At 45.6% G+C, this 26,848-nt stretch overlaps 2 protein-coding genes across 3 annotated transcripts in view; one reads left to right on the plus strand and one right to left on the minus strand.

Moving 5' to 3' along the window:
- arfgef3 (ARFGEF family member 3) overlaps nt 1–26,848 on the plus strand; it is a 147,864-nt gene that overhangs the window by 15,351 nt on the left and 105,665 nt on the right. For both annotated transcript variants that reach the window (XM_059648743.1, XM_059648744.1), the window contains exon 3: nt 9,938–10,019. In XM_059648743.1, coding sequence (XP_059504726.1) covers nt 9,938–10,019 — 82 coding nt within the window. The remainder of the gene's footprint in view (nt 1–9,937; nt 10,020–26,848) is intronic.
- Nucleotides 20,929–25,688, minus strand: LOC125455051 (endonuclease domain-containing 1 protein-like). The gene is made up of 2 exons (XM_059648828.1): nt 25,151–25,688; nt 20,929–22,340 (listed from the first exon to the last, which is right to left on the minus strand). The coding sequence occupies exons 1-2, from the start codon at nt 25,448–25,450 to the stop codon at nt 21,708–21,710; spliced, it is 933 nt and encodes a 310-aa protein (XP_059504811.1). The 5' UTR covers nt 25,451–25,688; the 3' UTR covers nt 20,929–21,707.

Here is a 26,848-nt window from a genome sequence, read left to right on the forward strand (position 1 = left end):
CTTCACAGTGAGTCTGACTTACTGCACACTGTGATGTTAATGTCATGCACACTCCTCCCAGTTCTAGATGGATTAGTAACAGCAAGAGCTGGTGGACGCTCTGTCATCAGGTTGCTGCTTTTATTAACTCAAAAGCCAGCACTGGCGATAAAGAAAACCAGAGAACCAAGGATTCAAAAAAGAAAACAAAAATGCTGAGGATACATGTCATCAACTGAACAACATGGTCTTGGATAACAAAGTGTGAAGCTGGATGAACACAGCAGGCCAAGCAGCATCTCAGGAGCACAAAAGCTGATGTTTCGGGCCTAGACCCTTCATCAGAAAAGGGGGATGGGGAGAGGATTCTGGAATAAATAGGGAGAGAGGAGGAGGCGGACCGAAGATGGAGAGAAAAGAAGATAGGTGGAGAGGGGAGTATAGGTGGGGCGGTAGGGAGGGGATAGGTCAGTCCAGGGAAGACGGACAGATCAAGGAGGTGGGATGAGGTTAGTAGGTAGGAAATGGAGGTGCGGCTTGAGGTGGGAGGAAATGATAGGTGAGAGGAAGAACAGGTTAGGGAGGCGGGGACAAGCTGGGCTGGTTTTGGGATGCAGTGGGGGAAGGGGAGATTTTGAAGCTGGTGAAGTCCACATTGATACCATTGGGCTGCAGGGTTCCCAAGCGGAATATGAGTTGCCGTTCCTGCAACCTTCGGGTGGCATCATTGTGGCACTGCAGGAGGCCCAGGATGGACATGTCGTCTGAGGAATGGGAGGGGGAGATAAAATGGTTCACGACTGGGATGCGCAGTGGTTTATTGCGAACCGAGCGGAGGTGTTCTGCAAAGCGGTCCCCAAGACTCCACTTGGTTTCCTCAATGTAGAGGAAGCCACACCGGGTACAGTGGATACAGTATACCACATTGGCAGATGTGCAGGTGAACATCTGCTTAATATGGAAAGTCATCTTAGGGCCTGGGATGGGGGTGCGGGAGGAGGTGTGGGGGCAAGTGTAGCACTTCCTGCGGTTGCAGGGGAAGGTGCCGGGTGTGGTGGGGTTGGAGGGGAGTGTGGAGCGGACAAGAGAGTCATGGAGAGAGTGGTCTCTCTGGAAAGCAGACAAGGGTGGGGATGGAAAAATGTCTTTGGTGGTGGGGTCGGATTGTAGATGGCGGAAGTGTCGGAGGATGATGTGTTGTATCCAGAAGTTGGTGGGGTGGTGTGTGAGAATGAGGGGGATCCTCTTGGGGTGGTTGTGGCGGGGGTGGGGTGTGACGGATGTGTTGCAGGAAATGCGGGAGACGCGGTCAAGGGCGTTCTCGACCACTGCGGGGGGAAAGTTGCGGTCCTTGAAGAATGTGGACATCTGGGATGTGCGGGAGTGGAATGCCTCATTTTGGGAGCAGATGCGGCGGAGGCGGAGGAATTGGGAATAGGGGATGGAATTTTTGCAGGAAGGTGGGTGGGAGGAGGTGTATTCTAGGTAGCTGTGGGAGTCAGTGGGCTTGAAATGGACATCAGTTACCTGAGATGGAGACTGAGAGGCCCAGGAAGGTGAGGGATGTGTTGGAGATGGCCCAGGTGAACTTGAGGTTGGGGTGGAAGGTGTTGGTGAAGTGGCTGAACTGTTCGAGCTCCTCTGGGGAGCAAGAGGTGGCGCTGATACAGTCATCAATGTACCGGAGGAAGAGGTGGGGTTTGGGACCTGAGTAGGTGCGGAAGAGGGTCTGTTCCACAAAACCTACAAAGAGGCAGGCATAGCTTGAGCCCATGCGGGTACCCATGGCCACCCCCTTAGTCTGTAGGAAGTGGGAGGAAGCGAAAGAGAAGTTGTTGAGGGTGAGGACGAGTTCGGCTTGGCGGATGAGGGTGTCGGTCGAGGGGGATTGGTCGGACCTGCGGGACAGGAAGAAGTGGAGGGCCTTGAGGCCATCTGCATGAGGAATACAGGTGTATAGGGAGAGGACGTCCATGGTGAAAATGAGGTGTTGGGGACGGGCGAATTGGAAGTTCTGGAGGAGGTGGATGGCGTGGGTGGTGTCACAGGCGTAGGTGGGGACTTCCTGGACCAAAGGGGAGAAAATGGAGTCCAGATAGATGGAGATGTGTTCGGTGGGGCAGGAACAGGCTGAGACAATGGGTCAACCAGGGCAGGCAGGTTTGTGGATTTTGGGAAGGAGATAGAAACAGGCCGTGCGGGGTTGGGGAAGAATTAGGTTGGAGGCTGTGGGTGGGAGGTCCCCTGAGGTGATGAGGTCATGGATGGTATTGGAGATGATGATATGGTGCTCGGGGGTGCGGTCATGATCAAGGGGGCGGTAGGAGGAGGTGACGGAGAGTTGGCGTTTGGCCTCGGCGATGTAGAGGTCAGTGCGCCATTCTACCACTGCGCCACCTTTGTCTGCGGGTTTGATGGTGAGGTTGGGGTTGGAGCGGAGGGGTGCCCATTCTGCAGGGGAGAGGTCTTGGGTTCAATTGAAACAAATGAAGGCGACCAAGAATTTTCTTTTATTAAATCGCACATTCATTATCACCCCAGTCTTCAAGACACTCCTTTTTTTCTAAGTTTTTATGAGTACTTGTGTGTGTGTGTTTGATATGATTTATTGTTTTTTTCTGGGTTAGTAACTAATAATACTTCTCTTTCTGCCACCCAAGAAAACTGTGTGATTGTTTCTATAATTTAGACCATTACTCCATTTTAAGTGCAGTGTGACGTAACTGCGCGCTAAATGATTTAAAAATATTTGTTGAGATGAACTGAGGGGGTTTCAAGGAGGGAAGCTGGTTCACCTCTGCTCACCTGCTTAGAATAATAACATAGTGGTAGTGTCTCTACCTCTGAGTCAGGAGGTCTGGGTTCAAATCCCACTTGTTCCAGTGTTGCGTCGTAAGAATCCTTTCAATTATTGCAATTGCAAATCTTAGCCAAGAGTTTAACAAATTGGCAGCAATCCGTCAATCACTAGCTTCCTCTGATGGACATACCTCCCATTACATATTCTGACCATTTCTTGCATCATTTTCAAAGATCCCACAATGAATGCCCAAAGGACAGTTGCATGTTGGCTGTTGCCTTTCAGTCTGCCTGCAGGGATTTAATTGGGCTGAGACACCAGTGCACTACTGAGCTGCTCTGCTGTTTCTCAGAAGAGCTATTAAACTGAGGCCTTGGTGAATACAAAGGAACCTTGCAACAATTTCAGTGAAGATCAGAGGAACTCTCTCGGATGACTTGGCTAACATTCAGTGCTGAACCCTGCAGCCACGAAAAGAGATTATTTGGTTATGATCACATTACTGAATGTGAAGCCTGATTGTTAACTGCTGTGAATTACATTAATATTTGTTCATGTGTGAATTATGTTGTTAAAAGTTGGGAGATACCCCGATGGGTATTAACTGCCCTTGAACACGCGCACAAATAATATCAAGGACTCTTGTGGCATAGTGGTAGTATCTCTACCTCTGAGTCAGGAGGTCTGGGTTCAAATCCCACTTGTTCCAGTGTTGCGTCGTAAGTCAGTGAACAGACTGATGAGGAAAATTATCACCTGCAAGTAGAATTGGAGTGCTTGCCATGCAGTGATAGTGTCCCTACCTCTAGACCAGGAGGGTCGGAGTACCAGTCCCTCCTGTCAGCCGAGGTCTGTGATAACATCTCTGAATATGTTGTTTTGGATAATTCCCACATATATATAGTGGATAGCTGAGACACTGGGCAGTCCTATGAAAGCTGTGAGACTAAGCAAGAGAATAAACTCTGTCCATAAAGATAAGCTATGTATTTTGGATTTTGCTTGACCATCAGTCTTAGATGCCAATAACGCATACAGTGCGCATGTTGACAGTTGTGTTTCCTACATCAAAGAGGCAACCCCACCCTAGAAATAAATCTGAATCTTCCTAAAGTAGAGAGAAATGCAAGATAAATGCAAATACCATTTTATGCAAAATACAAAAAGATTTGACAACAGCCTCTTCTTTAGAGTGGGGAGTTCAAAACCATGGGGCATATTTTTAAGGTGAGAGGAGAAGAGTGGCTTGTGTGTGAAATGAACTTGCAGAGAAAATGGTGGATGTTGGCACAGTTACAACGTTTAAAAGACATTAAATACATGAACATGAAATGTTTGGAGACATATAGGCCAGGAGCAGGCAGCTGGGACTAGTTTAGTTTGAATTATGGTCAATGTGGACTGGTTGGACCAAAAGGTCTGTTTCCATGTGTATGACTCTTATGACTATTAAGTGAAGACAAATGCAGATCCCTCAGTGTCATAAACTGATGTTAAAATGGGAAACAAAGAGATGACAAACCAATTTATGGTATATTTTGGTTTTGTTTACAAGGAGGACATAAGCAATATCCCAAACAAAAATTGGAGAATGCAGGGTCTAGATGAGAAGGAGGAAATGAGAGAAATGGTGTTGGGGAAATTGATGGGATTTAAGGCCTATAATGGCTCAGGGCCCAATATTCTACATCCCAGAGTACATAGGGAAGTTGCCCTAGAAATAGTAGATGCATTGGTGATCATCTTTCAAAATTGTATAGACTCTGCAATAGTCCCTATAGACTAACTTCAGGGTTACCAGATAAAGGGACAACTATGAGAAGGAGGACAGCCAATGCAGGTCCTAAGGGCCAGTTATTTCATGCAGAGGGTGCTGCCTGTCTGGAGTGAGCTGCCAGAGGAAGTGATGGAGGCTGGTACAATTACAGCACTTAAAAGGCATCTGGATGGATATATGAATAGGAAAGGTTGAGAGGGATATGGACCAAATGCTGGCAAATGGAACTAAATTAATTTAGGATATCAGGTCAGCATGGACGAGTTGAACCAAAGAGTCTGTTTCCATGCTGTATCTATGGCTCAATGACTCTATAACTGAAATGAGAAAAATTTCTTCAGTGGGAGGGTGGTGAGTCTGTACAACCCATTGCCACAGAAGGCTGTGGAGGCCAAGTCATTGAGTGTAGTTAAGACAGAGATAGATAGGTGCATGATTAGTGAGGGAATCAAGGGTTACGGGAAGAAGACAGGAGAATGTGTTTGAAAAACATCAGTCATGATCGAATGGTGGGGCAGACTCAATGGGGTGAATGGCCTAATTCTACTCCTATGGTCTTATAAATTGGAGGGTAGCCAATGATACCAGACTATTTAAACCAGGAGGTAGAAAGAAAACAGAGAATTACAGACTAATGTAAGATAATAAAGTGTGAAGCTGGATGAACACAGTAGGCCCAGCAGCATCTCAGGAGCACAAAAGCTGACGTTTCAGGCCTAGACCCTTCAACAGAGAGGGGGATGGGGTGAGGGTTCTGGAATAAACAGGGAGAGAGGGGGAGGCGGACCGAAGATGGAGAGAAAACAAGATAGGTGGAGAGGAGAGTATAGGTGGGGAGGTAGGGAGGGGATAGGTCAGTCCAGGGAAGACGGACAGGTCAAGGAGGTGGGATGAGGTTAGTAGGTAGGAGATGGAGGTGCGGCTTGGGGTGGGAGGAAGGGATGGGTGAGAGGAAGAACAGGTTAGGGAGGCAGAGACAGGATGGACTGGTTTTGGGATGCAGTGGGTGGAGGGGAAGAGCTGGGCTGGTTGTGTGGTGCAGTGCGGGGAGGGGACGAACTGAGCTGGTTTTGAGATGTGGTGGGGAAGGGGGAGATTTTGAAGCTGGTGAAGTCCACATTGATACCATTGGGCTGCAGGGTTCCCAAGCAGAATATGAGTTGCTGTTCCTGCAACCTTCGGGTGGCATCATTGTGGCACTGCAGGAGGCCCATAATGGACATGTCATCTAAAGAATGGGAGGGGGAGTAGAAATGGTTTGCGACTGGGAGGTGCAGTTGTTTATTGCGAACCGGCGGAGGTGTTCTGCAAAGCGGCCCCCAAGCCTCCGCTTGGTTTCCCCAATGTAGAGGAAGCTACACCGGGTAGAGTGGATGCAGTATACCACATTGGCAGATGTGCAGGTGAACCTCTGCTTAATGTGGAAAGTCATCTTGGGGCCTGGGATAGGGATGAGGGAAGAGGTGTGGGGGCAAGTGTAGCATTTCCTGCGGTTGCAGGGGAAGGTGCCAGGTGTGGTGGGGTTGGAGGGCAGTGTGGAGCGAACAAGGGAGTCACGGAGAGAGTGGTCTCTCCGGAAAGCAGACAGGGGTGGGGATGGAAAAATGTCTTGGGTGGTGGGGTCGGATTGTAGATGGCGGAAGTGTCGGAGGATGATGCGTTGTATCCGGAGGTTGGTGGGGTGGTGTGTGAGAATGAGGGGGATCCTCTTTGGGCGGTTGTGGAGGGGGCCGGGTGTGAGGAATGTGTTGCGGGAAATGCGGGAGACGCGGTCAAGGGCGTTCTCAACCACTGTGGGGGGAAAGTTGCGGTCCTTGAAGAACTTGGACATCTGGGATGTGCGGGAGTGGAATGCCTCATCATGGGAGCAGATGCGGCGGTGGCGGAGGAATTGGGAATAGGGGATGGAATTTTTGCAGGAGGGTGGGTGGGAGGAGGTGTATTCTAGGTAGCTGTGGGAGTCAGTGGGCTTGAAATGGACATCAGTAACCTGAGATGGAGACTGAGAGATCCAGGAAGGTGAGGGATGTGCTGGAGATGGCCCAGGTGAACTGAAAGTTGGGGTGGAAGGTGTTGGTGAAGTGGATGAACTGTTCGAGCTCCTCTGGGGAGCAAGAGGCGGCGCCGATACAGTCATCAATGTAACGGAGGAAGAGGTGGGGTTTGGGGCCTGTGTAGGTGCGGAAGAGGGACTGTTCCACGTAACCTACAAAGAGGCAGGCATAGCTGGGGCCCATGCGGGTGCCACTTCACCAACACCTTCCACCCTAACCTTCAGTTCACCTGGGCCATCTCCAGCACATCCCTCACCTTCCTGGATCTCTCAGCCTCCATCTCAGGCAACCAGCTTGTAACTGATGTCCATTTCAAGCCCACCGACTCCCACAGCTACCTAGAATACACCTCCTCCCACCCACCCTCCTGCAAAAATTCCATCCCCTATTCCCAATTGCTCCACCTCTGCCGCATCTGCTCCCACAATGAGGCATTCCACTCCCGCACATCCCAGATATCCAAGTTCTTCAAGGACCGCAACTTTCCCCCCACAGTGGCCGAGAACGCCCTTGACCGCGTCTCCCGCATTTCCTGCAACACATCCCTCACACCCCGCCCCTGCCGCAACCGCCCAAAGAGGATCCCCCTCATTCTCACACACCACCCCACCAACTTCTGGATACAACGCATCATCCTCCGAAACTTCCGCCATCCACAATCCGACCCCACCACCCAAGACATTTTTCCATCCCCACCCTTGTCTGCTTTCCGGAGAGACCACTCTCTCCGTGACTCCCTTGTTCGCTCCACACTGCCCTCCAACCCCACCACACCCGGCACCTTACCCTGCAACCGCAGAAAGTGCTACACTTGCCCCCACACCTCCTCCCTCACCCCTATCCCAGGCCCCAAGATGACATTCCACATTAAGCAGAGGTTCACCTGCACATCTGCCAATGTGGTATACTGCATCCACTGTACCCGGTGTGGCATCCTCTACATTGGGGAAACCAAGCGGAGGCTTGGGGGCCGCTTTGCAGAACACCTCCGCTCGGTTCGCAATAAACAACTGCACCTCCCAGTCACAAACCATTTCCACTCTCCCTCCCATTCTTTAGATGACATGTCCATCCTGGGCCTCCTGCAGTGCCACAATGATGCCACCCGAAGGTTGCAGGAACAGCAACTCATATTCTGCTTGGGAACCCTGCACCCCAATGGTAACAATGTGGACTTCACCAGCTTCAAAATCTCCCCTTCCCCCACCGCATCCCAAAACCAGCCCAGTTCGTCCCCTCCCCCCACTGCACCACACAACCAGCCCAGCTCTTCCCCTCCACCCACTGCATCCCAAAACCAGTCCAATCTGTCTCTGCCTCCCTAACCTGTTCTTCCTCTCACCCATCCCTTCCTCCCACCCCAAGCCGCACCTCCATCTCCTACCTACTAACCTCATCCCACCTCCTTGACCTGTCCGTCTTCCCTGGACTGACCTATCCCCTCCCTACCTCCCCACCTATACTCTCCTCTCCAGCTATCTTCTTTTCTCTCCATCTTCGGTCCGCCTCCCCCTCTCTCCCTATTTATTCCAGAACCCTCACCCCATCCCCCTCTCTGATGAAGGGTCTAGGCCCGAAACGTCAGCTTTTGTGCCCCTGAGATGCTGCTGGGCCTGCTGTGTTCATCCAGCCTCACATTTTATTATCTTGGATTCTCCAGCATCTGCAGTTCCCATTATCAGAGAATTACAGACTGGTTAGCCTGATATAGGTCCTTATAAAAAATTTAACAGCTCTGTTCTTGTAAAACAATGACATGATTGGACAGAGGCAGCATGGATTTACAAAAGGGAAATCATGCTTGTCAAATATATTGGAATTTTTTGACAATAACTAGTAGAGTTGGTAAGAGGGAGTCAGTGGATGTAGTTTGCATGGACTTCCAGAAAACTATTATTAAGGTCCATAAGAGATTAGCATGTAAATTTAAAGTGCAAAGAACTGGGGATAATGTACTGAAATGGATCGGGAGCTGGTTGTCAGGCAGGAAGCAATGGGTAGGAATAAATGGGTTATTTTCCAAGTGGCTACTGAGGTACCAATCAGTTCTTGGACATCAGCTGTTCACTATATATATTTGTGATTTGATGAGGGAACTAAATGTAACATCTCTAGATTTGCAGATGACACAAAGCTTGGTGGGAGGGTCAGCTGTGAGGAGGATGTAGGGATACTTCAGTGTGATTCGGACATGCTGAGTTTCTGAATCGTGGTGGATTTGGAAAGGTAGGGGGTACAGCGAGAGCTGGGTGCTCTTGTACACCTGGTGCTGTAAGTAGGTGCAGCAATAGTGGGAGGTGATGGCCGAGTGGTATTATTGCTGGACTGTTAACCCAGAGACTCAGATAATGTTCTGGGGACCTGGGTTCAAATCCTCCACGGCAGATGGTGGAATTTGAATTCAATAAAAATATCTGGAATTAAGAATCTAACGATGACTGTGAATCCATTGTTGGAAAAATCCATCTGGTTCACTAATGTCCTTTGGGGAAGGAAACTGCCATCCTTACCTAGTCTGGCCTGCATGTGACTGCAGATGCAACTATGTGGTTGACTCTTAACTGCCCTCTGGGCAATTAGGGATGGACAATAAATGCTGCCTGCCCAGCAATGCTTCGCATCCTGTGAATGAGTGAAGAAGACAAATGGTGTGTTGGTTTTCATAACAAGAGGATTTGAGTACAGGAGCAAGGATGTTTTGCTGCACTTGTACAGGGCCATGGTGAGACCACACCTGGAGTATTGTGTACAGTTTTGGTCTCCTTATCTGAGAAAGGTTGCTCTGGCTGTGCAGGGAGTTCAACAAAGGTTTACCAGACTGATCCCTGGAATGGCAGGGCCGATATATGAGCAGAGACAGGATCGGCCAGGACTATATTGACTGTGGCTGAGAAGAATGAGGGGGAATCTCATAGAAACTTATAAAATGCTTGCAGGACTAGACGAGGTACGTGCAGAAAAGATGTGCCTGATGACCAGGGAGTCCAGAACCAGGGGTCACAGTCTAAGAATACTGGGTAGGCCATTTAGGACTGAGATGAGGAGAAATTTCTTTACCAGCCATTGGTGAGCCTGTAGAATTCTCTGCCGCAGAAAGCAGTTGAGGCCAAAATAGCAAATGTTTTCAGGAAACAGATTTGGTTCATAGGGCTAAAGGGAATGGGGAGAAAGCAGTATTGAGTTAGATGATCAGTTATGATCCTACTGAACATTGGAGCAGGCTCCAAGGGCATAATAACCTACTCTGTTTCCTATTTTCTGTATTTCTATGTTTATAATAGGATTATGAAAAGTTTTTGACTTATTTCCCTTGTTTCCTCCTATTAGGGAGCGATGCCTTAGCCCTCTGAAGCTTGCTTTGGAATCGAAGAATGTCAAACTGGCCCAGCATGCGTTAGCCGGAATGCAGGTGTGTAATGAGACTCTACCTTCACCATACTCTGCTGAAGGAGCTTGAAAACTACAGTGTAAAGAACCCAAAACAGATCCTGTGGATGCTGCAAATCTGAAATAAAAACACAGAATACTAGAAAAGCTCAAGTTGTCTGGCAGATCTGTGGAGAGCGTAGCAGATTCATTGTTCTAATGCAATGGCTATTTGAGTCAGATTTGATTCTGAGTGTGCCTCAAGTAGACAGAGTGTGAGAAAGAACAAAAAGGGAGATCTGTGATTGGAGTAGAGGATAGCAGAGGTTAAATGACAAAGATTTAATGGTGCAGAGCCAAAGAGAATGGTAATAGGACATGTATAAGAAAAAACTGAAAGAACTGCGGATGCTGTAAATAAAAAAAAAACAGATATTACTGGAAAAGCTCAGCAGGTGATCGGACCCGAAATGTTAACTCTGACTTTTCTTCACAGATGCTGCCAGACTTACTGAGCTTTACCTGCAACTTCTGTTTTTGTTAGGGAAAACAAAAGGTGGGTCTAAAGAAGGTGTGAATGGCCACGTGATGATGGGAATTTATCTCCTGAAAGCAAAAGCAGGAGGAAAACCATAACCCGCGAAAAAGAAACAAAATGAGGGCACAGTCTGAAATGGTTGAATTCAATACTGTGTCCAAAAGACACTCCCCTATCAGAAACTTTCATAACAAAGTCAAGACTGGACCCAAAAGAACAAAGAGCACCAAGTTCAGAGGACATGGGGTTAAATCAAGTGAGGGGACTGGAGGAATTAGGTTTCCTGATGCCTCACTGGCAGTTCTCATCGAAACTTTCTGGACAGAAACCAGTGACTGTCTTTGTTAGAGATAACAAAGTGTGGAGCTGGATGAACACAGCAGGCCAACCAACATCTTAGGAGCACAAAAGCTGACATTTTGGGCCTAGACCCTTCGTCAGAAATGGAGGGGGAGAGGGTTCTGAAATAAATGGGGAGAGAGGGGGAGGCGGATCGAAGGTGGATAGAGGAGAAGATAGGTGGAGAGGAGACAGACAAGTTAAAGAGGCGGGGATGGAGCCAATAAAGGTGAATGTAGGTAGGGAGGTAGGGAGGGGATAGGTCAGTTTCGGAAGGATGGACAGGTCAAGGGGGCAGGATGAGGTTAGCAGGAAGGAAATGGGGTTGCAGCTTGAGGTGGGAGGAGGGGATGGGTGAGAGGAAGAACAGGTTAGGGAGGTGGGGATGAGCCTGGCTGGTTTTGGGGTGTAGTAGGGGGAGGGGAGATTTTGAAGCTTGTGAAATCCACATTGATGCCATTGGGCTGCAGGGTTCCCAAGCTACTTTGTGTAATACTAAGACAGGACACCCAGACCTAGTTGTATGCAAAAACGAAGTTGCTTGAAAGGCTTAGCAGGTCAGGCAGCACCTGTGGAGGAGAAAACAGTGTTAATGCTTCGGGTCCGGTGACCCTTCCTCAGAACTGTCTGAGCGACAGTGATTCAAAGCCTGCAGGTTGGAGACAGCTCTGGGTGGACTTGACTACACTCACTGAACACAATGGACTGTGACTCTACAACAGCACATCTGACATGAGTCATTGTATTTGTTGCTTGCGACTTTGCGCTGTTTGCATCCTACAGCCGAGGTGCTGACTATCAGCAAGCAGTCCCATGCAAACTCATTCCTCGCACTCACTCCTAGACTAATCCACTAATGTCACTCCGTTTCAGACTATTGCATTACTGTCACTCACCTACAACTAACCCCTGACTGTTACTCCCTCTCAGACTAACCCACTGCTATCCCTCCCTCTCGGACAAGCCAGTCAGCCCAAGTAAGATAATATTTGATTATGTTCTGTCCCCTCCTTTCAGCCTTGTTGCTGACCCAGCTTGTTTTATTGTCAACACTGAGATTGAAACGTTAAGCATTCTGGAGAGGGATGTGCTTGTTTCCTTGGTGAAGAATTCTGTTACCATTTGACCCATTCCGCAGTTGGACCAACAATCAACTGCAGAGGCAATTATTTGCTTTTTAGTATAGTGGGCAAACGTCACACTTCTACGTGCAGTATCACTTCCTAGACAAAAATGCAAACATAGTTCTCAGTATCTGTGAATATCATGTGTGCTGCTATATTTAAGGAGTTTCTGCAGCTGTTTCCCATGGTTGGCGGTCAAGCAGATGTTGGTGAACTTGTCACATCGCCATTCATGAAGATGTGAGTAAAGTTCATACTACGTGCAAAATAATATTGACAGAACTTAGCTCACAAAAGAACAAATTATGTCCCTATAAATTCATAACTCAGAGATTGACTTTGTATCTATTGGTCAAGCACATCTCCATAGCTGCATGAAATGCAAGCTGCAATAAAGGGTAAATAATAACATGAGGAATTAACTAAGAGCAATATATGAATCAATTAATCAAACCAATCTATTAAACCACAACAGCCCTGAAATCAGAGTAAAAATCATGAGCTGTGCAAATGTAAATTCACATGCTCAATATATTTGATTTGATTTATTGTAATCATGTGTACCTAAGCACAGTGAGAAGCTTTGTTTGCAAACAGTATAGGCAGATCATAAATTCATGCTGTCTTTAATTTGATAAAAGCATTTTAAATCACAAAGAAATGAAAGTGACCTCAAGAGTTCCAAAACCCCTTCCCTTTCAGAGGCTTTGTCCAGTGACTGATTCCAGTCTAACCTTCCATGATTGTCCCTGCTGCTCATCGACAGGGTACGCACTTTTCTCAGTCCCAAGCTGAGATGATTATGTTAAGGATTGTTAACCTTAGACCTACGTGGATGGAGAGAGAGAGAATGGGAAATCTGTATGATGTTATATCTGGTTAACTCACTGAGTTGGATAGTACTTGTTGTGAGTTAGTGATTGATGATGGTCATCCCCACTCTGTCCAATTCTTTCAGTGCTCAAGATAATCATGTGGGGGCTGGAATGCTGAATATGTTCAAGGGCTAGGTCAGGCACATTTTTAATTGACACAGGAAAGTGGAGTCAAGGCTACTATCTAATCAGTGAGGATCTTATTGAATAGCAGAGCAGACTCGCTGTTGTTTCTTATGTGGGAACAAAAAACCTTTGAGGCCATGAGTTACTTCTCCTGCCACTGAAAAAATAGGAGACTAAACCCGCAAACGTTCAGTGGCATTGGGCGATCGTCTGTGATGAAAGAGATATTGCTGGGTACCCACCTCCATAACCGTGCTGTGTTTTTGGTCTTGCATCTAACCTTCCTTTCATGGAGCACTGACTGCCTGCCGTGTGGTAACTGGTAACTTTGCCAGCACTAGACCCTCTGCATTGTGCAATGTATCATGAATCCTATGTTAGCACCTCTCACAATTGTATTTCTCATTGACCCACTGGCTGAGCAACTTCCTAAGTAGGCAAACTCATCTGGATCTCTTTCTGTGCTATAAAAAAACTCTAGAACTTGTAAATTGATGTAAAGGCTGACTCCCAATACATTTGCGTTTCCCACTTTTTATTGTGAGAGACGGATGTCTATTCGGGTGTCTAGGTTCTCCCAATTTGATGGGCCACGTATTCAAGCACTTATACAATTGTAACCTTGTTGGCCTCCACCCACAGCAGAACCAGACCAAGCTGGCATCTCCATGGCAATCGGGGGCACCAGGCTGCACGAGATTGGGTGAATGCATTGTGTGTATTTACCGATCACTGAGAAGGCTGGAACTGAGATGAGGCCATTCCTAGAACACACATGGGACTCCTTCCATTACTGGCTGTGAAGTAAAACTTGGACATTCTGTCGAGTCACTTCAAGGACAAGTAGCTAACAGTGAACAAAAGTGGGCATCGACAAATAGTTGGTGCTAGGAATTCAATGAGGGTGATGCCTCTGACATGTTGATGGTCCAGTATAGACCAGTGAGCCTTACCTCAGTTGTTAGTAAAGTGTTGGAAAAGGTTATAAGGGATAGGATTTATAGTCATCTAGAAAAGAATAAATTGATTAGGGATAGTCAGCACGGTTTTGTGAAGGGAAGGTCATGCCTCACAAACCTTATTGAGTTCTTTGAGAAGGTGACCAAACAGGTAGATGAGAGTAAACCAGTTGATGTGGTGTATATGGATTTCAGCAAGGCGTTCGATAAGGTTCCCCACAATAGGCTATTGTACAAAATGCGGAGGAATGGATTTGTGGGAGACATAGCAGTTTGGATTGGAAATTGGCTTGCTGAAAGACGACAGAGGGTGGTAGTTGATGGGAAATGTTCATCCTGGAGACCAGTTACTAGTGGTGTACCGCAAAGGTCAGTGTTGGGTCCACTGCTGTTTGGCATTTTTATAAATGACCTGGATGAGGGCGTAGAAGGATGAGTTAATAAATTTGCAGACGACACTAAGGTCGGTGGAGTTGTGGATAGTGACAAAGGATGGTGTAGGTTGCAGAGAGACATAGATAAGCTGCAGAGCTGGGCTGAGAGGTGGCAAATGGAGTTTAATGCAGACAAGTGTGAGGTGATGCACTTTGGTAGGAGTAACCAGAAGGCAAAGTACAGGGCTAATGGTAAGATTCTTAGTAGTGTAGATGAGCAGAGAGATCTCAATGTCCATGTACACAGATCCTTGAAAGTTGCCACCCAGGTTGACAGGGCTGTTAAGAAGGCATACAGTGTTTTAGCTTTTATTAATAGACTGATCGAGTTCCGGAACCAAGAGGTTATGGTGAAGCTGTACAAAACTCTGGTGCGGCCGCACTTGGAGTATTGTGTACAGTTCTGGTCACCGCATTATAAGAAAGATGTGGAAGCTTTGGAAAGAGTGCAGAGGAGATTTACTAGGATGTTGCCTGGTATGGAGGGAAGGTCTTACGAGGAAAGGCTGAGGGACTTGAGGTGATTTTCATTAGAGCGAAGAAGGTTGAGAGGTGACTTAATTGAAACAGATAAAATAATCAGAGAGTTAGGATAGGGAGAGCCTTTTTCCTTGGATGGTGACGGCGAGCACAAGGGGGCATAGCTTTAAATTGAGGGGTGAAAGATAGAGTACAGATGTCAGAGGTAGTTTCTTTACTCAGAGAGTAGTAAGGGAATAGAACACTTTGCCTGCAACGGTAGTAGATTCGCCAACTTTAGGTACATTTAAGTCGTCATTGGACAAGCATGTGGACGTACATGGAATAGTGTAGGTTAGATGGGCTTGAGATCGGTATGACAGGTCGGCACAACATCGAGGGCCGAAGGGCCTGTACTGTGCTGTAACGTTTTATGTTCTATGTCTCCTTAATGCCACCAAACCTCTAACAGGGGGCAGGGTCATAAAGCCATCCTTCACAGTTGATTGGAGCTTTGGAAAAGTGACCCGGCCAGGGTTTGGCAACTCGATGCCAAGGGTGACAGTCAGAAATATCCCAGTGAGAAGGAAACCTGACGGTTCAGTTGACTTACAGAAGTGAGTCCTCTTGAAAGGGAAGTGAAACTTGCATTGCTGAAAGGCAGTTTGTTATCTGATGCTTTCTACCAAAACCTCTTCTCTGCAACTCTGACGCAGGTGGGGGAGAAATCTTCAACAATTTACCTGAATTACAAATGGGATTCTCTTAAGGTTTTGGAATTATGAGCTGACAAATAGGATTAATAATGGGCTGCCCTGTGAGGTATTGGGAACATAGAGTTGCGAAGTTTTTACTGCACAGAACGAGGCTCGTCAGCCCATAATGTCAGCGTTGATCATCAAACATCCTTCTATTCTAAACCCACCTTCTGGCACTTGACCCATAGCCTTGCATACTATGGGCATCTGAAGTGTTTTTCTAAAATGTTTTGAAGGTTCCTGTTTCTACCACCTGGGCGTAAAAATGTTTCTTTGAATCTCTTCTAAACCTCCTATTTCTTACCATAAATTTAGGACCCTTGGTTAATCCAAAATGGAGGATGAGAAAGTGTTGTGGCTGTAAGAGCTGCTGCTTTTTTTTGAGGTATTTTCAGTGATGGAGCTGATTTCCCCAAATTCTAGGGGCAGTAATTACTGTTTAAGCTGTTGTTCTGGAACTTTGGGAAAAAAGGATCAAAACAACGGCACTTCAAAACAGGAGGAAGGGAGACAAAGGCAATGACCACATGGTGGGAAGTGAATCAACTGAGAAAGAAATCTACAGTACTGTCTGACCCAGCAGTGACTCTTCACAGCTATTGCCTCTGCTGTTTGATTTCAAGTACCTCTGCACATTGGAGATAATCCAAGAAAAATAAACAAACAGCAAAATTTACTGACCGTGGAGAGACATGAGTGAGGAGATCACAGCAGGGGAGCAGCTAAGTAGCAAGTTTTTTATAGTAAATCTAAAGCAGTGAGTAGAGTGGGTTCTTCATGATTTTTTTGATTGAGATCTGCCTCTTGATTAAACTTTAAAAATATAAAGTGTGCACTAAGTTAGCCTGGAGCAGTGTTTTTTTTAAAGCAGTAAGACTGTTTGTGGGTGTGTAGATTGTTAAGGTGCAAAGTGGCCTTTGGTAGAGGATTGTGCTGTTCCTGTCAGATCTGGGAAATTAGGGAGAGTTTCCATGTTACGGATAATTATGTCTGCAGGTAGTGTGCTTGGTTGCAAATCCTGTTGTTTTGCATGGATCGGTTGGAGCAGCAGTCAGGGGCAATGAGGAATTTACAGGAGCTGAGGGATGTGATGAATGGTAGTTGCAGGAAAGGAGATAAACCGAAGATACAGCCGAGTGGATGGGTTACCTCCAGGAAAAGTAGGAGATGGAGAAGGGTGGTGCAGGAGTCTCCTATGTCTATCCCCATCGCAAACAAGTATGTTGTTGTGGAAAATGTGGGCAATGACAGCCAGGTTTCTGATGCTGAGACTGGCCCTAATATAATGAGGGGTATGCCAGGTTCCAAGTAGTTGTTTGCGATAGGGGACTCTCTTGTCAGAGGCACAGACAAACATTTCAGTGGCTGACAGCGGGACATCAGAATGGTGTGTTGGCTCCCTGGTGTCTGGATCATGGATATCTCAGAGAGGGCGTAGAATATTCTCAAAGGAGAGAGGGCCCAGCAGGAGGCCATTTAACATATTGGAACTATCAATGTAGGAAGAGATAAGGACAAGATTCTGGGGAGAGAATATCTGATGTTAGGCAGGGATTGAAAACGAGGATCCTCGAGGGCTGTAATATCTGGATTACTCCCGGCTCCACGAGCTAGTGAGGGTGGTAGTAGGAGGATGGAGCAGATGAATGTGTGGCTGAGGAGCTGGTGCACGGGAGAAGGATTCACATTTTTGGATCATTGGAATCTCTTCTGGGATATCAGTGACCTGTGTAAGAAGGATGGATTGCACCTAAATTGGACTAGGGCCAGTATACTGGTGGGGAGACTTGCTAGACCTACTTGGGGGGATTTAAATTAGTAAGGCAGGGTAGAGATGGGGAGGGTGATGGGAGATAGTGAGGAAAGAGATCAGTCTGAGACTGGTACAGTTAGGAAAAGGAGTAAGCCAAACAGATGCTTTTTGGAGGTTCACTGCAAACTTAGCGTCATAGAGTTGTACAGTGTAGAAACAAGACTCTAATATCCAAGTCATCCATGCCAAACAGACATCCTAAATTAATCTAGTCCCATTTGCAAGCACCTGACCCATATCCCTCTAAATCCTTCCTATCCACATACCCATCCAGGTACCTTTCAAATGTTATTATTATACCACTTTCTCTGCGTGAAAAAGTTGCTCCTGAGGTCCCTTTTAATTCTTTCCCCTCTCACCTTAAACCTATGCCCCCTAGTTTTGGACTGCCCTACCTTAGCAAAAAACCTTGGCTATTCTTCCCATTCATGCCTGTCATGATGTTATAAACTTCTCTAACGTCACCCCTCAGCCTCCAATGCGTGACCTCTTCCTGTACTGCAGGGATTCTATGATTATGGTTCCACGCCCCTCAGATCTTCGTAAACCTCAGTAAGATCCCCCTCAACCTTCTTTGCTTTGAATAAAATGACCCTAGCCTATCTAGTCTGTTGATCAAGACAATCTGGAATTATGGATTGATGGAGAATGGGGTTCTCCAGTGAGCAAGGGATAAGATCCACTAATTTGGAGAGAAATCCTCACAGGGATTAAGCAGTTTGGGAGCAGTATTCCCTTAAGATTCTGAATTGATTAATAGTCTTCAGAATGGACTTCTTGCCAGGGGCTTAGTTACAATGTGACTGAACAGTGATGTGAAAAATTTAGCATGAAATGTCAGGAGGGAGATAAAATTGTCAACAAATGAATAACAAGAAAACCACTCAGGGTGGTGGAAAACACTGGCCAGTAATTGATGTGGCTTAAAGGTCCCATTTCAGAAATGCCTGAAAGCTCGAGGCCAACTACAACAGAGAATGAATGTTTCCTGTGTGCCTAGACTGAGTAGATCGAGAGAAAGTGTTACTTGGAGGGAGAGTTGAGAACCAAGGCTGACAGAAGTGATTGGCAAAAGAATGAAAGGTGACGGTGAAGCGAAATGTTCTACATGGCGAGCAGTTAGCGTAAGGCATATGCGGCCTGAGTTTGTAGACTTATGGATGTGAGTTTGCTCGCTGAGCTGGAAGGTTAGTTTTCAGACGTTTCGTCACCATTCTAGGTAACATCATCAGTGAGCCTCCGACGAAGCGCTGGTGATATGTCCCGCTTTCTATTTATCAGGTTAGGTTTCCTTGGGTTGGTGATGTCATTTCCTGTTCTTTTTCTCAGGGGATGGTAGATTGGCTCCAAATCAATGTGTTTGTTGATGGAGTTCCGGTTGGAATGCCATGCTTCTAGGAATTCTCGTGCATGTCTCTGTTTGGCTTGTCCTAGGATGGATGTGTTGTCCCAATCAAAGTGGTGTCCTTCCTTATCTGTGTGTAAGGATACTAGTGATAGTGGGTCATGTCGTTTTGTGGCTAGTTGATGTTCGTTTATCCTGGTGGCTAGCTTCCTGCCAGTTTGTCCAATGTAGTTTTTGTCACAGTTCTTGCAAGGTATTTTGTAGATGACGTTCGTTTTATTTGTTGTCTGTATAGGGTCTTTTAAGTTCATTAGCTGCTGTTTTAGTGTGTTGGTGGGTTTGTGGGCTACCCTGATGCCAACGGGTCCGAGTAGTCTGGCAGTCATTTCGGACATGTCTTTGATGTAGGGGAGAGTGGTTATGGTTTCTGAGCCCGTTTTGTCTGTTTGTTTGGATTTGTTGCTGAGAAATTGGCGGACTGTGTTCATTGGGTACCCATTCTTTTTGAGTATGCTGTTTAGGTGATTTTCCTCTGCTCTTCGTAGTTCCTCTGTGCTGCAGTGTGTGGTGGCTCGTTGGAATAATGTTCTAATGCAGCTTCGTTTGTGGGTGTTGGGATGGTTGCTCCTGTAGTTCAGTATTTGGTCCGTATGTGTTGTTTTCCTGTAGACGCTGGTTTGAAGTTCCCCATTGGCTGTTCGCTCTACTGTGACTTCTAGGAATGGCAGTTTGTTGTGGGAGTTTGTTGTCTCTGTGTTGGAGGTAGATTCAATCGTGGCTTTCCAAAGGGAATTTACTTGTTAACTGTAGGCAAAATATTTGCATGGCTACCAGGAAAAGGTGGAGGCATGAAACTGGGTGAATTTTGGTTTCAGTGGGTTAACAGAGAAATGTTAGATTGTGTGGACTCCTGCAGATCTAGAATAGAATTGACTTTATCTCAAGGGGACTGCTGTATAATGGGGTGGAAGTCATGTTATGGTTGCACAGAGCCAAATTTTGAATATTGTATTCTGGGCACCAAGACTCAGGAAGGAAATGCTAGCCTTGGAGACAGCACAGCATAGATTCAGGAGAGGCAAAAAGATTTATACTATGAGGACAAATACATAAGAAAGACTTACATATGCAGGAGAAGATGAAGGAACGGTGTCATTATGCGGTTTAAGATGATTGAAGCATCTGTTGAGGTTAAGGTTGCCACAGTCCCACTCCATAGGGCTCCCCTCTCAATAGAGAGTCAACAGGGGTGGTTTAACCTGAGGATCAGCATGCCTCAGATGAGGGGGGAGATTGAGAAGGAGAGTCCTTCATGGTAATGGGAATTGAATGCACACTGTTGGTATCACTCTGCATTGCAAACTAGGATCTGTTAGCGTAGGGTAGATGTAGGTAAATTGTTTCCTCTGATGTTGGGTGGGGGTCTGTAGAACATGGAGAACACCTTAAAATTCAAGCCAGGCTGTTGATGGGTGATGTCAGGAAGCAGTTCACTGCATAGTGGGGAGTGAAAATCTAAAACTCTCTCCCACGAAAAGCTGTTGAGGCTGAGGTCCAGTTGCAAATTTAAAAATAAAGTTAATATTCAGATCAGCCATGAATGTATTGACAGGCTCTTACTCTGCACCCTATAAATGTCAGACTGTGACACATTATGAATTTACATGAGTAATAACAGTTCACATTCTGAGATAATAAAGTGTAGAGATGGTGGAACACAGCAGCGGGACAGCATCAGAGGAGCAGGAAAGTTGATGTTTCGGGTCAGAACCCTGGCCTGCTGTGTTCTTCCAGCTTCATGCTGTGTTATCTCTGACTCCACTATCTGTAGTTCTTGCTATCTCTGAGTTCACACTCTGAGTACTTAATGCGTTTAACAATGTGACACTAATGATATGATCTTTATTAAGTACAATTGAGACTGAGACTAACTCACTAAAATATTGTTGTGGTCTCAGCCAATGCTATTACTGGATAGTTCAGTCGTAGCCTGAAATCTGGCTTGATAGATCATACATTTTATTTGTTTTAATGAGGTGGACTTTCACTGACAGTCAAACAGACAGTGCTACAGATTTGGTTTTAACAATAAAGCAGAAGTTTATTATGCAAAAGAAATGAAAATAGAACTAACCTATTTACATATAACAGAAGGTTAAAGATTTCAAAACACACAGTAGAAATGCAATCTCATTAATCCCAACAGCACTCCTTTATAGCACTTATACCAGGAAGAATTCCCTTCTCTATCGTATCTGTAGGATTTGACTTAACAATGGCATCAATTCCTAGTCTTCAGAATCTGATCGCCTTGCCAATGATTATTCAAACAATTGAGATTACATTTTCTCTGCTCCAGAGAATCTCTTCAGAGTTCTAACCAAAGATTTCTGGTCTTGCACTTTCAAACAGAATTCTTTACACCGAGGGAACTTATTTCTTAGCAATTCTATCTATTTCCTTTCTTCAAGAGTAACTGAGTTAAACACCAAGCTTCAGCCGAGACTTGTGCAAACTGAAAAAAAATGCTTTCCAAATTATAAGTATGTCCGTAAACCAAAAAAAATCCAAATTCCAAATCCCCTTCTAACTAAAGCCAAGTGTACAACTGTTTATTTTGTCCACTGATAACACTTACTGAATGAAAACAAAACCTTACACTGCAGGAAATTTCTCCTTCCTATTGTTTTGTAAAAAATTGCTTGTCATGGCCGTAGAAAAACTTGCAAGTTATTCATTAAGCCCCTTCATAAATACAGACCAAAACCCACATGCCACTAGTTCAAAACTCAAAAGCCAAAGTAAAATGTTAAAAGTCACACACCTTATGTCACAACTTCATGACGATGAGAATTTGTAGCAAATTTGCAAATCTCAACCACAGACTCACTTCAGCCCTATCGCTGAATGGTGACCACACATTACTGCAGAGACTGACAACCATTTCTGACTGAGTCAGTTCTAGTTAGACATTTCTGTTTCAATCAGGTATGTCACATCTTTGAAGGTCTCCTCCTCATCATCTGCACTCGTTCCTCTACAGCTCTCAAAGATCTTGCCCACTTTTAGCTCATTCTGCAGCTCCCTCACCGTCAGTCTGACTGCCGGCTCTTCTGGCTCCATCCTTTTCTTGAAAGCAGCAGAAAAGTCTTTATCGTATCTCGGTAGGTCCGGCCCCTCCGACCACACGTGGTTATTTAGACAAGGGTCATTATTCGGGCTTGATGAGGAGGTACAGCAAAGGGCAGTCCAGGCTACCTCAGGCACCATCACCTTGTTCTTCAATTTGATGGTGGTGGAATTGGCTGAGCCCGTGACTACGTAGGTCAAGCGGCCGGATTTGTGGCATATCTTTGCCAACTTGAGGACAACAGATTCTGCCTCCTTTGCCCAGTTCACATTGGCTTTGTGCTTCTGTGGGACTGCATTGGTGAGGGTACAGGTGGCTGTAGCACTGTCATTCTTATTCAAGGAAAAGGGATAGAGATGACCTCGATCGTACCCTGAACGCTGGTAATCTGCATCCACTGCCTGATGATCGCTGGAGGTATCATTGCTGCTGCTCATTTCGGCTGAGGCATGTGGATCATCAATCTAAAACCAACAATAAATAACACATGAGGTAATTGTCTCAATTTAACCAGAAGACAACAAGATACAGGGGCAGAATTAGGCATTCAGCCCATAATCTCTACTTTCCCATTCGATCTTGGCTGATATGTTTCTCTCCTGCCTTCTCCCCATAACCAGTGAACCCCTTACTAATCTAGAACCTATCTGTCTCTGTCTTAAATACACTCAAAGCCTAATGCGGTAATGCGTTCCACAGATTCACCACCCTCTGGCTGAAGAAATTCCCTCTCACCTCAGTTCTAAAGGGTCCTAACTCTGAGGCTGTGCCCTCAGGTCCTAGTCTCCCTTACTAGGGAGAACATCTTCTCCACATCCACTCTATTCAGGCCTCTCAGTATTCTGTAAGTTTCAATGAGATCCCCCCATATCCTTCTAAAGTCCATCGAGTACAGACCAAGAGTCCTCAGCCGCTTCTCATATGACAAGCCCTTCGTCCCCAGGATCATATTTGTAAACCTCCTCTGGACCCTGCAAACGCCAGTACATCCTTCCTTAAATACAATGCCTAAAACTGCTCACAATATTCCAAATGCAATCTGACCAGAGCCTTATACAGCCTCAGCAGTACATTCTATTCTAGCCCTCTCAAAATGAATGCTAACGTTGCATTTTCCTTCCGAGCTGCCAACTGAGCTTGCGTGTTAATATTAAGAGAATCCTGAACTAGAACTCCCTTTGTGCTTCAGATTTCCGAAGCCTTTCCCCATTGAGAAAATAGTTTATGTTCTGTATTCTTCCTACCAAAGTGTATAACCTCACACTTTCCGATATTGTATTCCATTTGCCACTCTTGTAGCCTGTCCAAGTCCTTTTGCAACCTCCCTCATTGCTCAATACAACCTGTCCCTCCAACTATTACTTTGTCTTCTGCAAACCCAGCAACAGTTCTCTAAGTTCCTTCATCTGGATTGTTAAAAATCTCTTTCACACCAACAAACATAACCCTCTTTTTCACATCATATTGATATTCTCACTGTGAGAATGAAATTACTCATCACCTCAAAATGAAACATAGTTAGAATGGGGTGAATTTTAATTTTAATTTTCTAATTTACCCTTGTTAATAAGCAATCTTATAACGAGTTTAACTAAGTAACCAATTTTAGCACATCCGCAATAATAGCTGGCAATATGCTGCAGGACTTTCATTTATTGCAGGCAGAACAGATAACAACTTGTTTTGATATAGTGCCTTTAATGCAGTTAGTTGCTCCGGAGTAGGACAGTCAGAACATTTGAATCAAGCAGTGGAGGGATGTTAAAATAGGAACACACCATCACCATTAAATTCCCCTCCAAACCACGCACCGTCCTGACTTGGAAATAAATTGCAGTTCCTTAAGTGTCACTGGGTCACAATGCTGGAACTCTTTCCGAAATAGCACTGTGGATGTCTCTACACCACATGGTCTAGGGGGATTTACAAAGGCAGCTCACCACCACTTTCTCAAGGGCAATTAGGCGTGGGGAATAAATTCTAGCCCAGCCAATGACACCTACATTCCACGCACGAATGAAAATAGTCCATCACATTGAGAAAAGGAGTGTATTGTGCTTATTTTCCATCAGTCGCATTCCATTTGGACCTGATTTTCATTTTTCAGATAGTTCAGCGAAGCTGGGCTCTTGTAAAAAAATGGATTTGCTTTGGCAACTCAGTGTAAGCAAAATCAAGCCTGGATTTTTGAATTCCCAATTCCAATGTAGCCTCCCAACATCGAAAAATCTCAGAGAGGTCCGTGATTAGAATCGTAAAGCACTGAAACAGGCCCTGCTGTTCAACCAGCCCAACCCCAAACATCATCCCAAACGAAACTAGTTCCACCTGCCCGCTCCTGACCTATAACTCTCCAAATATTTCCTATTCACGTACTTATCCAAATATCTTTTAAATGTTGGAGTTATACCCACATCCACCACCTCCTCAGGAACTTCATTCAAACCTCTATGTAAGAAATTTTCCTTGTCTTTTTTAAATCTCTCTCCTCTCACTCTAAAAATATGCCCCCTAGTCTTGAAATCCTCCATTCTAGGGAGAAGGCAACTATCATTAACCCTATTTATAGCCCTCATTATTTTATTAACTTCTATAAAGTCGCCTCTCAATCTCATATGCTCCAGTGGAAAAATGCCCCAGCCTTTCTTTATAACTCTAATGTTCAATAACTGGCAATGTCCTGGTAAATCTATTCTGAACCTCTTCAGCTTACTAATATCCGTCCTGTAACTGGGCGAACGTAACTGGACACATTATTCCAGAAGAGGCTTTGCTAATATCTGGTACCACCTCAACATGACTTCCCAACTCCTACTTTCAAAGGACTGAGCAATGTAGACAAGCATGGCAAATGCCTTTTTAACCACCCTGTCTATATGTGATGCAAACTTCAAATAGAACATTGAACATGAAACACTGCAGTGCAGTACAGGCCCTTCAGCACTTGATGTTGCGCCGACCTGTGAAACCAAACTGAAGCCCATCTAACCTACACTATTCCATCTGTTCTACAACACTACCCAAGGCCTTACAATTAATTGTGTAAGCCCCACTCTTGTTTGTTTTACCAAAATGCAATACCTCCCATTTGACCAGATTGAGCTCCATCTGCCATTTTAACCTCTTTGAACCAATTGATCAAGATCCCTTTGTAATCTTAGATAACCTTCTTCACAGTCTATTACGGCATCGATTTGGATACTCATCACATTTGGGTATCTAAGTGATGGGCTGTTTGTGGTACACAGTGAATGGCTTAGTCACTAACACTTACCTGTGGCTCATAAAACCATGGTCTGGGTCTCTGTTTCGCCTTAACCCCCATGGTGCAGGGATACCTGTAAGCCGAGTAGACTGGGTTCCTCAGCTCGGTCCGGTACAGGGTTACAAAGTGATAATGGTTCCTGTAACGCTGGCAGATTTTGACACGGTTCTGAGTGTCGAAGCCCTGAGGTGGCACCTTTCCCTGAAAGAACCAGGCACATTGACTGAAATCCTGGATCACCTCCCCTTGTACTGCCCCAGGAATAAGGATCGGTAACAGCAGCAAGAATGGCAGACTCTCTGTCTCCATGTCCAGGCTCTGTAGAACGATATTCCCCTCCTGGTTTGATAGCCAGTGATCAGCTGATTGAATCCTCTCTCTCCTGCTCTGGTATTGCTGATTTTTATAATCGGGCTCACAGTCTGAAAACCTCAATTTGGAAGGCGTCCTCAGTGCAATCTCCAGTAAATTTAGATCTTTTGTTCCTCAGACTGTGCTCCCCACTCCCCTCTTAACCAGACGGATGTCAGTTTCTGTTTCCATCATTTCCCTCACATTTCTCTGTAATAATCTGCAGACTCTGATGAAAACTGTTAAACCCATGACAGAGTTTCTATTCCCTTTTCACTGTGAACCAATTACATCTGGGTTATTGTACTCCTGGGTGTCAGCACGGAGGTGATTACAGTTAGTTACAACTTTTCCAATGCTATATTAAAGACCATTAAACAACAGATTGATTTGTTTAAGGAGTTAGTGCTGTTAGACCAAGTCACCAGGTCATGGGTTCAAATCCCACTCTAGAAGTTTGAGATCTGAAGCAAGCTGGTACTGAGGGTGTGTTGCACTGAGCGGGGTGCCGTTTTTCAAATGAGACGTTAAACTGAGGCCCCTGTGTCTCTCCCAGGTTTGTGTAAAAGAGACTATTCAAAGACCAGAGGAAGCGTTCTCTTGGGTGCCCCGGCTGACACTTCTCCCTCAACCAACATTGAAACACAAATGAACCGTTAATTTATCTCATTGCTGGTTGTGGGAGCTTGCTGTGCACATTCTGTGCTGCACTCCCAGACTCATTGTGAAAAGATTTGAGACATTCTGATGTCATGATAGGTGCGATGTAAATGCAAGTTCTTTATATTTACCTCACCTCATGCTGGAGCACAGAGACTGTAGCCAGGGGTACAGCACTACACAACTGGCCACTGGATGCGCAGAGCAAGTTGAGTGTAAGTAATGTCTGGTGTGTGCTGCTCCCGTCACCTCACACACACACATCACAAGACACTCTCAGACTGATTGTTGCTGATCCTGAGCTGAGAGAATGTTTCCTCTGGTCTTTGAATAGTAACCCGGGATTTCGTTGCACCATCTCCTGATCAACACTTCCTCTTCAAAACAGCCCCTCAGATAGTGGGCGAGTTACTTTTTCTCACAGGAAATTGCCCACTGCTTGCCAGTCATTAAGACCCTACTTACTGATGGTTGGAGGTCCATGTAACTGCGTCAATATCTTTGGTCTTACAATTCCTCTAATGTGTGAGGTCAGTCGGGTTATCAAGAAAATCCCTTCGTTATGACAGTGGGATAAATGCAATCATTTAATCGGTTTTGGGAAATTCACACAGCCAAATGCATTGTACTTACAGTTAGTGGAGGATGTGTGGTGGGGTGGTGGTTCGGTTTGCTATTGGTTAGATATTACACTTA

This window comes from Stegostoma tigrinum, chromosome 9 (genome assembly GCF_030684315.1).
Source record: "Stegostoma tigrinum isolate sSteTig4 chromosome 9, sSteTig4.hap1, whole genome shotgun sequence".
NCBI lineage: Eukaryota > Metazoa > Chordata > Chondrichthyes > Orectolobiformes > Stegostomatidae > Stegostoma > Stegostoma tigrinum.